We start from the raw sequence: 17,198 nt of genomic DNA, 5'->3' as shown, positions 1-17,198 counted from the left end.
TCAGCAGCATTCCCCCAGTCTTCAGTGTCACATGATCAGAAATCATTCATTTTCAGAATCCTTTGATGGATAAAATGTTCAAAAGAACAGCATTTATTTGATACATAAATCTTTAGTAAGTCCCTTTTACAAATTGAATGCATCCTTGCTGAATAAAGTATTAAATTATTTTTTTAAATGTAAAAAATCTTACTGACCCCCACATTTTGAATGATATATCTATATGTAACACTATGAAGATTGAAACATCCGTCTCAATATTACATTGGGATGCTTTGAATCTTAACAGCATTTTTCATGTATTAGTAGTGTGGACGATGACAGCGAGTATGTGAGAAAGCACCAGACTCACTCCACACTACATCCACATCCATCAGACCAGTCAGTTTTCCTGACAGACACCCCCTGTTGAGGCTTTGGTGCGCTCCTTCAACAAATGAGAAGCATGTGGAGGTCAGTCGTCTATCTCCCACACAGAGGGGCGTCAGTGTTGCGTTTCACGCTCCAGTGGAAAGCTCAAGATAACGGAGTAAAAAATGGCCCGTGGATGATCTATGATGGAGGAATTTATCTGCGTAATGCGTTGTCTTGAAGTGTGTAATAGTTTCTACAGCAGCCAGAAGAGCCCATTAAACTCCCACTCAACTGTGGGTCAACAGGTGGCATCAACAGAGACACTTAAAGGCTTAACCAAAAAATACATTTCATTTATTGCTATTTTATTTTATTTTTTAATCAGTAATTAAATCATGAAATAAATAAAAATGTATACACAATGCATTTTCCACCAGAAAATGACTAGATTTTAAGTATTTTAAATGAGTATTATATTAAATATTCTTATTTAATAGTAAATATTTATAAATTTTATAGTATACTGTAATTTTATAACTCTATCAGATTATCCTTTTCAACCAGAATCAGAAGATTTTTACAGGATTTTTACAAGAAAGTTAAAGTTGAAGTGTTTTTTATTTTTTATGTATGCAGAAGCTAAGAGTTTTGGAGATACCCTGAATATGATTTTATTTTAAATATTACTTTCTAGACTTCTATGATAAGTGTGTTGCAGTTTGCAAAAAATGAGGGACAAGTTGACATTGCTTTCTGTGGTAATCAGTATCAGGCCATTGATGCTTAATCCAGTTTAATGTACAGACTTCGTCATTAGTTTGAGGCAGTCATGTGACGAACAAAGCCTGACAACTCACTTACTAATAACTGAGCATTATTAGAAATCATATTCAACAGTAATTTAATGCCTTTATTACCTGAGAAGACAGTCCGTTGTTGATGGCAGAGTTGGCGTGACTGTTATGAGGTCCAAATGTATCTGCGTATCCTGCGTAGCCATGACGATTGGAGAGACAGTAGGAAGCCCCGCCCTCTGGCCCCGCCCCTCCAGTGCTCTGATGGCCTGAGTGCGGCGGGAACGGCTGAGGTCTGTGTAAGGCACTCGAATCTGACAACACATACAGCCATTCATGGAATACATCCGGAAACATCTTTTTATGTCAAAGTGGATTTAAAGACAATATGTTTACCTTGAGAAAGGCCAGCGGGAGGGTACAGGCTCTCTGACAGCTGATACTGGGAGAGACTGGACATCGCCGGATGTGAAAAACCACCAGGGATCAGGTGATTGAACGCCATGAGCTGATTGGCTCCCGCCTGCTTCCTCCATCGTGCTCGTCTGTTACTGAACCACACCTGAGAAAAGACAAGTTTTATAGTTTTGTACAGTTTTTGATTGAGTCAGTTCTTTCTTCCAGGCGTATGGGGTGTATTTGTACCTGCACTCGTGCCTCTGTGATTTTGGCTCTCTGAGCGAGCTCTTCTCTGGTGTAGATATCAGGGTAATGTGTGCGTTCGAAAGCTCTCTCCAGCTCCTCCAGCTGTTCGGCAGTGAATGTCGTCCGACTGCGACGCTGTTTCCGTTTCAGCGGCAGATCGGGCTCCGATTCCACATCTGAACCTTCATCAGATGGACTCACTGAAACACACACACATGTGTATTGTTTATACATAATAGGTTTTTTTAGTATATAATTTTATTGTTTTGTACATACATATATATACATTATTTAAATTTTTTTTTTTTTTTTTTTTTTAGTATTTTTGAAAATGACCAACAGATGGACTCACTGACACACAAATACAAATATATATATATATATATATATATATATATATATATATATATATATATATATATATATATATATATATATATATATTTATTTATTTTACACACTATACGATTTTTTCAAATATTATAATAAAGATATAAAAAAGTAGTTTTTATGTTATTTACCAAATTAATATATTAATATTTGTATACATTATATAATTTTTCTAAATATGTACTATGTATAATGTCAGAAAACAAAAAATTAAAGAAAAATTAATATTTACATTTGAATATAAAAGGTGTATTTTACATTTTTTACTTTATATGTAATTTAAGAAATATTGTTTTAAATATATAAATGTTTATATATGTAGATATTTTTTTATAAACTAACAATTTAAGTGCTCAATCTCTTCAAAAGTATCTTCAGTCTCATCAAATCCAATTAAAAAATAAATAAATTATTGTAAAGAATTGTGCATGTTTAAAAATCTGTATTTATTTGTTTTTAAATTGGATTAGGTTTTGTATAGTATTTTTGAAAAAGTAGTTGCATAAACAATCATGTTTGTCATAAACCTAGATAAAACACACAAATATAAACACGGAGAGTCACAGAAGATGCTCTTCAATAGGCAAAAGTACCAAACAAGCATGCTTTAGCAGCTTTTACTCATATTTAATGATGTAGTGTTTTGTGACAGAAAATTTTATGAGCTTCTTCACATCTTTTCTTGAAAGGCAGTAATTCCTTGTCTGATTTTTTTCCCTCTTAAGTTTGCCTCAGTAACTAAAAAGACCACAGAGCAACAGTCAAAGAATACATCACAAACAGAGAGAGCTGCAGGAGGGGATTTAAAAAGCATGAGAGCAAACTGTTAAAAACAGGATGAAAGAAAAGAAAGAGAAAAGAAAGAGGCAATGTGCTGGTTGACTCTAAAATTAAATGGAAACAAATAAGAAAAACCTATAAATGAAACACACACACACACACACAAATAAATAAATAAAACCAAATCATTAATTTAACATGACCGTTTCCTCATAAAAGGGCTTTTGTATTTCTTGTTTCAAACAGAAATGTACTTATGAGGACTCTATGAGAAATTCCTACAATTTCACAGGGATTTGGTTGAAGGAACACTGAAGCGTGTGGAAAACTGTTCAGCAGGCTACAATGACTCACAACAACACATCCCTAACGGAAAAGCTTGTAATAACGTATTCATGGTGTTGGAATTAAAGGAAATTCCTATTTAGTGAATTTTGATTGTACAGACATTAAGCTATTTGTGCATCTCTCTCTCATTCTGTCTTCGCCTCGGTCTTTGTTGATCGATTTGCACGCTCCATCTGTGGAATCCGTCATGATGGCCGAGGCTCTCAGTGGAGGCCGTCATCTGCCCTGGAGGGGGTGTTTGGGGCAGAAAGAAGGCCAAAGGTGGGTGGGTGGCGGGGCAGAAAGGGAAAAGGATGTGCTCGGTCGTTCAAGCTCCTCAAAAACCCATTGAGAAAACACTCAGAAGCACCTGAGGCTTGGATGAGGAAACTAACTAGATTTATTACTGTAACTTAACGTATTTATGGTGATTCTGTATACATTATATTAGGTTATTATATTATATTAATTATATAATTTTATAATTTTCAATATTAATTATATAATTTGGCTTTAATTGCAAATGTTTTTTAATCTTGTATTAGGTTGACACTACCAAGGACCGCTGTGTACTTCTGTGCTGTATTCATTTTATTTTATTTTAATTACATTTTTACTATGTTGGTCTATGCAAATATGCATATACATCAGTCAAACAGCTTTGGGTTTCACATCACGTAAAGTAAATGTAATGTGGCAAGTTAGAAAAATAAAAAAATGAGACTATATACCAGAAGAGATAATTATAAGTGAAAAATGACATATTGGCATAAATCTATTGTATGTAATATAGTGCACATTTTATTATTTATTATACTTTTGAGGTGTTTTTTTTTTTACTTTTTAGGCATTTAACAGATGCAATTTTTTGTGTGAAAAAAAAAAGTTTTTCAAAAGAGAATATACAGGATTGGAATACAGGATCAGTTTTTCATCCAAATCTGTCAGAAGAATAGAATATAGTGCACATAACTAATTTTTTGTTATTTTAATAGCTTGACAGAAAAAAGACTAGTGTTTTCACAAGAAAGAAAATACAGGATCAAAACACGAGGGTGAGTAAATCGTATCAGAATGTTTAGTTTTATTGGTGCACTCTAATGTATTTAGAGTGATTATTATTATAATATTACATTATAATGAATAAATACAAAAATCTACTGTATGTCTTCAGAAGACTTGAAATATAGTACACAGATTGCATGGATTTCTTCTATGATAATTTTATGGTGCTTTTTGAAAGGAAAGGAAATAGACGATTGGAACAACACAAGGGTGAGTAAATAGTCAAAATGTTCATATTTGACATCTCATCATCAGGTTGCACACAAGTTACTGCTTGTATCTTTATATTTTTGCTGACTGAATGAGAATCAAGGCAAGTGAATAAACAGAACCAAAGAGTAAACGGTAAACATGGGTTTAATTCAGGCAGAAGAATACAGACCACAGGCTTCTAAACACACACAACCAAAACCCAAATATCATGGAAGACATTCTGCCTTCTGTAAATACACAGAGTGCCTGTGTGTGTGTGTGTTCAGGTCTTTGGCATGTAAAGTTAGTGTGTAGTGTGCATGGGTATGTGTTTTCAGATATTTTAGCCCTTCGCTATGTAAACGGTGCGGTCACTAAAAGCATCTCCATCCGCCGTTTCTCTTCAGCTCTTGGCCCTCGTTGCTTAAATTCAATATTCGAAGGCTAAATATCAAATTTAACTCATGTGTTCATGTACACAAAATCCACCTAAGGAGTTTCATTAATACTGCGGGACGGCAAGCGCATATCCAGCAGGCTTTTTCAAGCGGCAGAGGTCCAGGATAAAACCATATGTGCGTGTGTAGAGTTAGTCTGTGTGTGTGTGTGCGAGCAATTCTCTTGGGGGCAGGTAATGAAGAGAGCTAATTGAGCCAATGACATGCCCCCTCGCCATCAAAAACTGCCAAAAAGACATGCACAAAAGAAAGCTTGGGAACAAATGCAGCGTCTCGGAGAGGGGCGAGCGAGGCGGGTCCTTTTCAGCGCCGAGGTTGGCTGAGTGACTGCCCGACTACATTAAGCAGTACATAGAGAACTAACAGATGCCGGAGACAGAAAGGATGAGTGACAGCTCGTGGGCCCATCTGCCCCCCAGCGTTTAGGAACAGAGAGAAACAGAGGGAGGACTTGACTTGCTAAAGAGCAACTGTGACCCTCGCAGCTGCGCTCAAACAACCACACGTTTCAGCGCTGAGCCAAATGTGCTCTTGGTCTGTTTAGCCTCTTTTGCTTTGCTCTCAAGTCACTTTTGATAAGTTTTTTTGCTTGTGTGGCTTTTGTAATAGACGATAGTGTGTGAAACAGCATGCAGTTCTCAACTATAAACATTTCAAAGAAGTACAGTGCATGATATGGCTTCATCACACTTGGCATCGTGTAAATAATTAATGATGCTTATTTAGGATTTTTAATCCAAGTTTATATAGAAATGCGCTAGATTACCCTACCACTCAAAAGTTATAATGAAATAAGTATGTTTATTCTGCACATACAGTAAGGATGCATTAAATTGATTAATAGTGACAGCAAATACTTTTATTTTACAAAAGATTTCTGATGCAAATAAATGCTGCTTTTATCTATTGATCAAATAATCCTGAGTTTCTATAAGAACCAAATCAGCATATTTAAGACTGGAGTAATAATACAAAACAATCAGCTTGGCATCACAAGAATAACTTACATTTTAAAATATATATTTAAATAGAAAACCGCTACTTTAAATTGTAGTAATATTTCAGAATATTTTACTGTATTTTGTATCAAATAAATGCAGCTTTGGAGAGCATAAGAGACGTCTTTCAAAAACATAAAAAAAAATCCAGTTAACAGCAGTGTACTGTATCTCAGTCCAACCAAGATAGTATAAGATTGCTATTAATATATAACTTCATACTGGAGATGCAATATCACATATACACATTGCATTGTAGTATTTACTCTAGTACCCTATATTGCACATTTTCATAATTTTGGTTGGAAATGTGCATCCTATGCTGACATAGTAAGTATAAATAAGTAAAATAAGTAAAAGAATTGCTATTTCAAATATACTTAGTGCATTTATGCTGAAGGGAATAGGATTTAAAACAGGAAGTGGTCACCTGTCACTCTAAACATACACCCATGTGACCTTTGAACACTGGAGGTCAAACGCCAGTGACCTCAGACTGCTCTGTTTAACAACTTAACAAGTGTTTGTTGGCCATCAGCTAAACCAATGTACCACCTTCTTAAAACAAACGAAGTAAGAAAATGCATTTTCTGGATGTGATTAGGTGAGTTGATTCATATCTTCTTATATAAGTCCTATGCTCATTTAATAACTATCCAATAAAAGCAGCCGCCCTGAACTCTCAGTGTTTTTTTTCGTGCTCTCTGTGTGCTAACTGACACACACATACTGTAGTTCTGCCTTCAGGGCCTGAACTCAACAGACACGGATTCCTAAGTCTGCTGACCCTGACACTGCACGCTGGACACAATAGAGACAGTTCTGTTTTGGGGGTTTCCCCGCATTGTCCATCCAACTGTACTCCTCTCAGAGTCTGCCTCAAACTCTGTCATAAAAGGATTAAGCAATGCATGCTTAAATATTTCACATACGATAAAAATACTCCCAAAATAGACTGAATTTTTCACCTAGAGATGTTAAGGTCTAGCCAAGTTTGTCTTGATGAAGTTTCCTTTTTTAGGTGTTCTTGGTGGTTCATTAGTGTTTTTGTGTTTGTGTTGGTTTTGTCTTTCAGAGTGAATTACGACCCGCTGACTGCACACTCCATGGTGCCACACAAACCATCCCGCATTGGGCCAGTTGCCACTGTTTGTGTATGCATGTGTACGTGTGTGCATCCGTGCATGTGTTTACATGTCTGGCATCGTGTGCATATGTTTAGCTGCATGTGCATTTGTGCATATTATAGGAGTGTCATTCATGTTGCACTTTTCTAAATATACTTCTAAGTAGACTTTTCTGATTTGAGCATACTAAATTTGTTTCGATATGAAACAATGCATGCCAGGAGACGAATAGGGAACGTTCTCAGAACTTTGTGTTCTGGCAAGGTTCTCTCAAAGTTATGAACAAAGAGTCTTCCAGTAACATTAAGATGATATATGGAGACAGTATGGGGTTCAGGAATCAAGCTGTTGCCTATTCAAAAGAAGGGTGTAAATACTGAACTCAACTTGCCTGTCTGTGTCTCCCAGGAAAGGAGGGGCGGTGGGAATAGAAGGGACTGACAACAGCCCACAGATATTAACCGAAAATGTGCCGCAGGCCAAGAGAGGTAGACCAGGGCATGAGGAGAACGGAGGAGAAATAGAGCAAGGCGTGTTGGACTCTTGGCCAGATAAAAGCGAAGTTCAAATAAAGAGTCTGATTTAATCGGCTCGGGCAACTCGTCTTTCTTGGATCGCGAGACGGGCAGAGCGTGACGGACTGGCTTTTGTGGCAGCGCGCATGACGAGAGGCTCGCCCCCATTGTGACCGCCGCTTCGGGCCATGAAGGAACAGCCGAGGAGAACACTGGTCCCTATTGACGCAAATAGCCTTTAATAAACTCCCATCGCCATAAAGAGTGACACTGCATCCCGATCAGTATTATTTAGAGAGCTGAAGTGGTGTTAGCAGGGCATTAGAGGCGGTCAAATAACGTTCACCATAATTAGTCACGCAGGGACAGACTGTTAGCTCATTAAATATCATCACAGAACAGCAAAACATCAGTCACTTCAGCTGTCAGCCAGTAGGCAGCAAGAAGGCAAAAATAGACTCTCATCTCTTTTGATTCCTCTGAAGCCTCTTTGCACAGAAATCTTACTTTCTTAACAACTCATTGTGCTGCCATATATTGATATTTATGATAATTTCTCCTCAAGAGTTTCACAGAAAGAAAGTCATGGATGACAGGAGAGAGAGAGAGTGAATTATGACTTCTTCCTTAATGGATTATCCAATTTGTTGGTGAAATTAGTCAGTTAGTCAATTAGCCAAATAGTGAAATGCACAAAATATCACTGTGGCCACATAACCCACTTTTTCCAGATTTCTCAACTTTTTTCTTCCACTTCCCTCATACCTGTTGTATATTATTTATTAATATTCTTTGGGTTTATCGGTTATTGATCTTCAGTAAATCTAACTCATCAAATAATGCAAACAAAGTAATTAATTAATATATTAGAAATATTACAAGTGAATACACCTCTGCACTAATGGCTCTGCACCCATTTACATAAATTTGTTACTTCAGACTTATGTGCCCTCTAGAACTAGCATACACTAGCTTGCTCTATTCTTTTTCTGTTCTGTTTTCTTTTTATTTATTATATTATTTAAAAGCCCTTGCTATGTGTACTCCGTTAAGCTAACTGAGACGTGTTATAGCTCTTATATATCATTGCTCTTTTTGCTGTTTTTGATTGCTTCTAACACAGATAGAAGTTTGACAATTATGCATTGAACAAGGAATTTTAAACAAATGAAACTGTCTGGATTCCAGTTCTACACATTCTAGAAATTCTCTCAACCAATGTCATGCAGTGCATCCTGGGATGGTTTTGAACACTTACTGAAAAGCATGCATTCTGGACACTTGTTGCTGGCTTTCCTTCATAATCCAGTCTGTCCATTTAAAAAATGTTTTGCTGAGAAAATTCATACTTGTGAAGAATTTATATTAATGCCAATATTATTATATTAATTCCAAAAAAAATGCTAGTAGTGTGGGCAACCTTTTTTTTTTTTTTTTTTTTTTATTGGTTAAAATTATAGGAACCTTTATGAGTTTGTATCCCTATTATAAGCCCAAAGTGTTAGCTCTATTTATATAATCATGAAAACACAGCCTATAGTTCTACAATCATTCTAATTAAATTCAAATTTCTTAAAAGCACATCTTTCCAACAACTCCTTGATATCAAAGCATAAAGAGTTCAGGATGCACTCACATCTGTCTGCGAGAATCCCCTCGATGCTGTGTCCGCTCCTGCGCGCGTGCTCGTCCTGCTCGCGCTTCTCGGTGTCCTCTTCATCCTCCTCCTCTTCCTCGTCACCTCTCGCGCCACATCGGCCTCTCATGATGCGGCTTATTGCACTCACTGGACAAGAGTTGAACCGAATGCGTAAGTGCACTTAATAGGTATTCTAGCTTGTAATATATTAGTAGAACGTCGATGTTTACAAAACATGCGCTATTTAGGCTACATTTTTTATACATCACACAAAAAAAAGTTTTGTTACATCAGTTGAGGGAAATGCAAATTAAAAAGTACCCTACATATTCGCACATTGCTGCTCGTAGTACTTTTTCGTTATGTTTTACGCATAGTCTACCTGAAGGCACGTTGTTCCGGTCACAAATTCCTTCTTTGAGCAATTTATCCCGAATTTCCCAGCTGAATATTCCGGGATTTTCCCGTTTATATTCCTCAACGCGCTTCTCCACATCTAGAGATAAAGTCTGTCAAAATAATATAAAAACAGTCAGCAGGATGTCTGATTCAATTCAAAGACTCTTATATCAAATTCAGGGTCATTATGTCAAAAGCCAGTCGGTGTTTTTAGTTAGTAGGTACAGGGCCTTACCTTGGATTTAGGGCCGCCGATGGCTCCAGGCCGGATGGATCCAGTCTCCTGATAGCGGCACAGGATTTTGGAGACGCAGCCGTGAGAGACCCTGAGCTGACGGGATATCATACAGGGCCGGATCCCGTGGTGGGCCATCTCCACTATCTTATGTCGAATGTGGTTCGGGAGAGGCCGGCCGTTGATGAAAACTCCTCCGAGCTGGTTGACTCGACCCTGACCCATCGGAGTTGAAACTGCATCGAGGCCAACACAAATTATGACGGTGGACAGATAATTGCAAAAACACGAAAAAATAAAAAATTCTGCATAGGCCTAACTGAAGTGCTTCTAAAGAAGGGGTTGGTAGTCTATATACCATGTGCAATTAATATTTCATGTGTTTATAAACACATGATAAAAAGCAACTCAGAAAAAAATGCTGCTTTAAATTTTTGGGTAAACTAAAAGCGGTGCTAAAGTTACAATCCTTTTCCAACCGATTCAGAAACTCTGAAATCATGCAATTGAGTAGGCTACTGCGACAAATAATTAAATGCATTTAAACAAATAGTCTACTGTTAATGATAAAAAATGTAATAATAATTGTTAAGAATAGTAAAGACTTATAGCTTAAACTTTTAAACTTTTTTTACATAAGGAATCTAAAACCCATTGATTGCGTAGACTGAAATAGTTATTAGTTCTTCATATATGAAAGTTACTTTGCTAATACAACAAATCACCAAAAAAACAAAATGTATTTAAGAATGAAGAATTCAGAAAAGCAACATAATACAATATGTATACTAGCAACACGTAACGTTTAATATTATAATATTTATAGGTCAGCAAAAGTTTCAAACAAACAAACAAAAACAACAAAACATTTGGAAAAGTAACTTCACCGATTTTAGTCTAGTCATGCAACACAAATAACAAAATGGTTTACACTTGAGCTTCCACTATTAAATTAAACTATTTTAATGTAACACATTTACCCTCCATTGGGAAGCCACCGCGGGGATAGTTTTGAGAGAGAGATGGACGCATCATCCTGGGAACGCTCCCTGCCAAGCCGCTCATTGCTCCGGTGCAGCGCGGGGACTAAACGTGCTCTTCAGCAGGATTAAACATACATGTACATATTCCACAATCAAAAATAAAAAGCATAAGCTACGATGATCTTTATTATATCCCTCCAGGAAAAGCATAAAAGTATGCACTCGAAGATGAAATGTTGTTAATCAGATGTCTCTTCTCGTTTGTGGTCCTTGGTCGTTGTTTTTATTATGTGGCGAGAATTATAATCGCAGCGTTATTGTTATTAACGGGAGTTTATGATGAGCGCGAGTTCTCAAACTACTGAGACATTTCTGAGTTTGCAGAGACCCCTTGTCTATTACACGAACAATGCGTTCTGATTGGTCCACAGGATCCCGTAACCGATAGCTGATTGGTCGAGGAAGTACACTTTGCTCCCTAAGCGTTCCAATGTTAACATCGAACATATTTCAGCGACTGATGACGATCGTGATGTGTAATTAAATCATATTGAAAATATTGAAAAAATATACAGACCTAAGAGAGACATGCAAACACTACTAAATATAATAAAATAGCAAATTATGATATCTAAACATGTTTTAATATAACACTATTTAGGCCTAGTGACAGTGTAAACAGTTAATTAAAAAAGTTAATATAACAAATCAAAGATAGAACGAATCAATTTAAATGAACCAACATTTATTTATTTAAAAAACTGACTGTTATTTAGGCTACCACTCTCTCGCTCTCACTGATCCACACACACACACACACACACACACACACACACACAGTGACTTCAATGACATGTGGCTCTTTTGTTGGACTAAAAAGAAACTTCAAATGTTTTCTTTCTGCCTGCGCGCGGGAACAATGGTGCGCACGCGGGAGGGAAACACGCGGGGGAAACGGGGGTCCTTTCACGTGCAAAACACTAGGCTAGATTATTCTCTCTTACTTAAAAAGTTAAATCAACGCCAAAGAGGCCGGACCCTAGAGACACCGAGACCACTATTTAATGGTTAACAATTAATGTGTGTGCGTGTTTGTTAACGAGTTTCTATTCGATGCATTAGTTGCATCATTCATTATTTTCCTGTTAGATTAATATATTTTTATTTATTACATAATTATCCGTTTATATTTGCTGTAAATCCTCTTATATTTTTATATTTAGCATACAGAGGATGAATAGGAAGTAAATGTAGAAAATTCTCAGAACATCTGAAGTTCCTTTAACTGAAAAATAAAGTTCTAAATAGAACCGAACGGATATGACAATGTATGTTTAAAATACACGACATTCTATTTCCTACTTTAACCTTATAATAAAAGCCTAATATAGTATAAAACTTAAAATTTTACAGTAGGGCTTCTTTATTAAAAATGCATAGTTTTTCTGGGTTCATGCTGTTTATTCAACACACACACACACACACACACTAACTAAACTAAAAAAAAACACCTGAAAAGGAGAGACCAGGCGGCGGTATGATGCATGTTCAAGTCTTTGAATCACCGGATCCGCGTGTCCAATCCATTTGTGCAGAACGGATCTCGAGCTGAGGTGCGCACTGAACCGTTTTTTTTTTTTTTTACAGTCTGGCTCTGATGTGAGCTTAATTAGTTTTATTATCAAGGGTCAAATATCCATATTCTCTTAGCAAAGAGTGTCAAAATAATTTGAATCGGTTTAACAATATGTATATGAAAGTTATTAAAAACTTTGAAATGCATGCTTTTAGTCCAAGACAAAGAAATCTGAATAGCTTTTTGCAACTGTGATCGCATTACAAAATAACCTGATATTGAATATGTTGGTCACAACTGTCATTAAAATTAGACTAGATTCTCCAGTATTGGAAAGAAAAGTGTATAAATCTGTACTGGAATGTATAGCAAGAATTCACCAACACAAACACCACTGAATGAACTTCTTGAACAGTGCATGTGTTGTTGTGTCATCTGTCTTGTTCAGTCTGGGGAAGGTCCCCAGCACTTTAACCTCAATTAGAAGGGGTTCACTCAGAGAAAACGTAAATCTGATTTCATATTGTATACATAAATTACACAACAACAGCTTTTTTCTGGATTTTTCTTGTTTATTAGCCAACCGAGAGGTGTGTTCTTGCATGTAAACAGAACAATTTCAATCTGCAAATACAATTCAAACAGGTCTCACAACAATTATTGAGGCATAATAGTAAAAACACACGTTTCCTAATTCTAAACAGAGTATATAAGGGCTGTTTACAAAGCCCATGACCCTACGTAGTGTTACTAAGAGAACTGGAGTGCGTTAAGGGAAGTATATTCATCCCAGGCAGTAACACTGGGTTCAGGTAAGTGCCGTGCAGTCACTGGGCCAGTGTGTGTGGGAGAAACAGACATATAAACAGATGTGTGCACATCAGGCCTGATGGTCCAGACAGTCACAGCCATAGCGGTACCATGAGAACAAGAGGAGGTCACACTGAATGATACAGAAATATCAGTTTCATTAGATCTGAACATTTTGATCGTCAGTTTCGTTTGGTACTTGTTTTTGAAAGTCAGCAAGACCAAGTTGATTGAGTTCACAACAGACTGTTTCTGTTTTCTTTCAGGCTCACATCTGAAATAACTGGACCAGGACAGAGGACAAAAACATCTTCTCTCTTCTCCTCATCCTCATCACTGTTGAAAAGACCAGCATATATTGAGCTTTGAATGCTGGTGTGCCTTGCAGGTCTCTTGACCAGCAAGATTTTCTTGGTCCACAAGCTTTTCCAGCACTAACCAGCAATTTATACTGTTCAACATTTGGAGTCAGTAAGATTTGTAAATGTTTTTGAAACAAGTTTGTTAATTTCACTATTTATTTGATCAAAAGCAAAAACGATAATATTGTGAAATTTAATTACAAATAATAGTTTTCCATTATAATAGATTTTTAAAATGTGATTTATTTTCTGTGATGCAAAGCTGAATTTTCAGCATCGTTACTCCAGCCTTCAATGTCACGGGATCGTACAGAAATCATTCAGATTTTCTGCTCAAGAAACATTTCTGATTATTATGTTCAAAGCAGTTGTGCTGCTTAATTTAATATAATTTAATGTAAAAAAAAAAATCTTCCTAACCCCAAATGTTGTTTTTGGTCTTTTCAGCAGGGAATCAAAAAGGCAGTAAATTTAAGTCATTGTGTGAAGTAAAATGACATGACTTATATATATTACATATATTGCCCAACAGAATGGCAGGAGAAGCTGGTGACTAAATAACACTACTGCACATTATACTACTTTCACTACAAGTGTTGCTTTGTACAGCACGTATAACAGCAAATCATGACTGTTTACTTCCTTAACACTCAGGGAAATAACCTTTGCTTGTCTAAATCACTGCAGCAATAATTCAAATACCCTCACATTCACATTATAAAAACCTTCCTTACAAAAATCTAAGCAAAACTAATTCACAAATGACTGCGTCACTACACTTGTCTACCAACAGAGGGCAGACCTGGATCGATTCATCGCATCTGCTTACAACAACAGCACAACTTCTACAAATCAAACTGTAAGCTCATAGAAAATTCACTAGATAATTTCTATTAAAATGTTCAATTCCTTCAATAAATAAACCAATAAATAAAAAGTGAAGGCACATAAGAGCTAATTTAAAGAAGTAGTGATTGAAAATGATTTACACACCCTCATGTTTTGCTCTTGTCCTGTTTGGAACATGATGTTGTTCATATTTCTCCTTTTGTGTTCCACAGATAAAGCGAGATGATTCGAGAATAACATGAGGCTGGGTAAATTACAGAGTTGTATTTTTTGGACGAACTATCCCTTTAAGAGAATATGATCAAGTATGTTTACCATTCTAAAGAAAATGGCTTTTACCCTAATTGAAGGAAATTTAGGCCATCGAGTGTCCTCAGTCATTATCATAAAACCATTAAGTCTAAACAGCCTGGATGATATATTTAGTACAATGCCAAAGTGGGCTAGTTGTGTTTTGCACTCAAGTTAACAAGCCACAGTTAGCTGGATGAATATATCAAATTGTGACACCAAGACAAATGACCTACAGGAGAAATGCAAAGTTTTATAAATGGGTCAGTAAACACTCGACAGCAGCTCTTGGCTTCGGTCCCAGTGTGCGAGTCTTTATCATTGATTTCTCTATGGCTGCATCCTGTCACTGCAAGGACACAGAAAAACTCTAGCTGCTCCTCAGGTGTCAGGTTCCTGCTTGATTCACCCGCATCTTTTTTATATGTGCGGTCATATTAGCGAAATTTTGCCATTGTCAGTTTAATAAATCACAGGCTCGCACAAAAGTCACTTTCATACCAAGCAGCTTTCTGTTTGTCAATGCGAGCGAAATCTGTGTGGCCAACTTTTTTCAGGCAAAAAAAGTAATTCCTAATTTGATCGTCATATCAAATACCCTTTTCAAATAACTGACTTGTCATTGCTTAATGTAGAAACGACAAACCAGCTGCACTGATTCGATTAACAATGATGCTTTCCTCAAGTAATGAAGGCTGACCTTCGTTTCCAAGCACAGTTCAGTCTCTAGTTTTTGTTTAACATCATGCAAGTTTTTTTAAAATCTAAACTACATCAGATACTGCTCAACACGGGTTTGCATGGCACAAAAATCCAATGAAGGAGTGAGTACTAAGATCAATGCATTGTGATGCTACGCACATTAAAGCACACGCAGGCGACAGCAAAAAGAGATTGTCAGTTAGTTGTCAAACGACACGGTTTTACCGTGATAGATGCATAGGTGAAGTGGAGAACAAAGAGGTGGTATAAAATTCGCTATAATAAAGCTATTGATCCATAACAACTAAGAGGTCTTCTTCTTTTCAGAGACCGAATAGTATGACAACACCCAGCAGCCATTTTGAGAATATCATCCAATAATCATGTTTGCTTGGCCGATTCACATAAGTGTTTTACCTAGCTATCAGACTTTAATAATTCATTTCCAGTAAATGCCAAATAAGTGCATGTCTTATTTGCTATGATAAAACTTATGTACAGTGGGGTCCATAAGTTTGAGACCACATTTTATTATTTCAAACTAAAGGAAAGTTGTGACATAATTTAAAAAATAAGTACTAATTGTAGGCTAGTATGCAGATTTGCGACCAGTTTATCTTTTAATTAAACTTTGCACAGTGCTAACGATGCTAAGGTCATAGATGGATTCTCGGGAAATGGATGAACTTTGTATGCAGTTTTGGATAAAAGTGTAATATAATTAATAAAAATGTTGGGTTAAGTGATAAAACAGTACACAATAGATGCATTTTCACTTGTGGTTTGACTTTTGGACCCCATTCTGTACAGTGGCCCCACAACCGAATAATCTAATAAATAATCTAAATATCACACCAAATGGCAGTTGTGGGTTCTTCCTAGAACTATTTTTGCAACAACGTTGAACCATCGTTTTGGTGATTTTTAGAGGATGTATGAAGTCAGTTCTTCTCAAGCTCACACAGGTGTCCTAACCAGGAATCTCAGGTGGCCAAGCACAAATATGAGGCCCATGAAGAGCAGCACAAAAATGGACAGGAAGGAGAAGATGGCGCACACGTATCCGGTTGCGGTGGATGCCGTGGGGCAGGTTCTGTATCTGATAGTCTGGTCTGTGTGGCATACGGGGCATCTGATGCACCACAGCTTCTCCTTGCACACAAGCAACATATGCAGACTCTTCTTGCTTAATGTGTGCAGGCACTCCAAGATTTTGGGCTGAAAGAGTTGAAAAAGTGCTAGATTCTGCTCCCATACTCCTTGTCGGGAAACACCAGCCTGTACTGATCTGATAGTGACTCAATAAGTACTAGTCCTTCTTTAGTTTTTGAAATGGCTTATTAAGGAGTTACTTATATTTTTCCAGGTTCCCTATACTAATCAAACACTAGCATGGATTCCTTGGTAACACTTTACAACAATGATCCATTTGTTAGAATTATTTAGTTAATATGAACTAACAATGAAAAATGTTATTAGCATTTATTAATCTTAGTTCATCTTCATTTCAACATTTACGAATACATTATTACGATCAAAAGTTGTATTTGTTAATATTAACCTAATGGATCTAAGCTAACCAGAAGTAACACTGAAAAGTTGTATTTTTATTAACTTTAATAAATGCATTGCTCATCGTTAGCTAGCCTAATGCAGAAACTAACATTAACAAATGGTCAATAAGTAATCATTACACAAATATAAGCA

The 17,198-nt window shown here is 36.6% G+C and overlaps 1 protein-coding gene across 3 annotated transcripts in view; it reads right to left on the bottom strand.

Annotated features, from left to right (window-relative positions):
- Positions 1-11,281, bottom strand: part of LOC113114739 (paired box protein Pax-3) — a 15,321-nt gene extending 4,040 nt beyond the window's left edge. The window contains exons 1-7 of one of the 3 annotated variants that reach the window (XM_026281685.1): positions 10,899-11,281; positions 9,919-10,154; positions 9,667-9,793; positions 9,282-9,431; positions 1,794-1,993; positions 1,545-1,710; positions 1,272-1,462 (exon numbers count right to left, since the gene is read on the bottom strand). In XM_026281685.1, the coding sequence (XP_026137470.1) occupies positions 1,272-1,462; positions 1,545-1,710; positions 1,794-1,993; positions 9,282-9,431; positions 9,667-9,793; positions 9,919-10,154; positions 10,899-10,983 (1,155 nt within the window). In that variant the 5' untranslated portion in view covers positions 10,984-11,281. The remainder of the gene's footprint in view (positions 1-1,271; positions 1,463-1,544; positions 1,711-1,793; positions 1,994-9,281; positions 9,432-9,666; positions 9,794-9,918; positions 10,155-10,898) is intronic. The other 2 variants (XM_026281686.1, XM_026281684.1) reach the window with 2 other exon arrangements.
- Positions 11,282-17,198: the final 5,917 nt, after the last annotated feature.

This window comes from Carassius auratus, chromosome 15 (genome assembly GCF_003368295.1).
Source record: "Carassius auratus strain Wakin chromosome 15, ASM336829v1, whole genome shotgun sequence".
Taxonomy (NCBI): domain Eukaryota; kingdom Metazoa; phylum Chordata; class Actinopteri; order Cypriniformes; family Cyprinidae; genus Carassius; species Carassius auratus.
The sequence above is the reverse complement of the archived record's forward strand: the minus strand, read 5'-3'. Positions and strand labels throughout refer to the sequence as shown.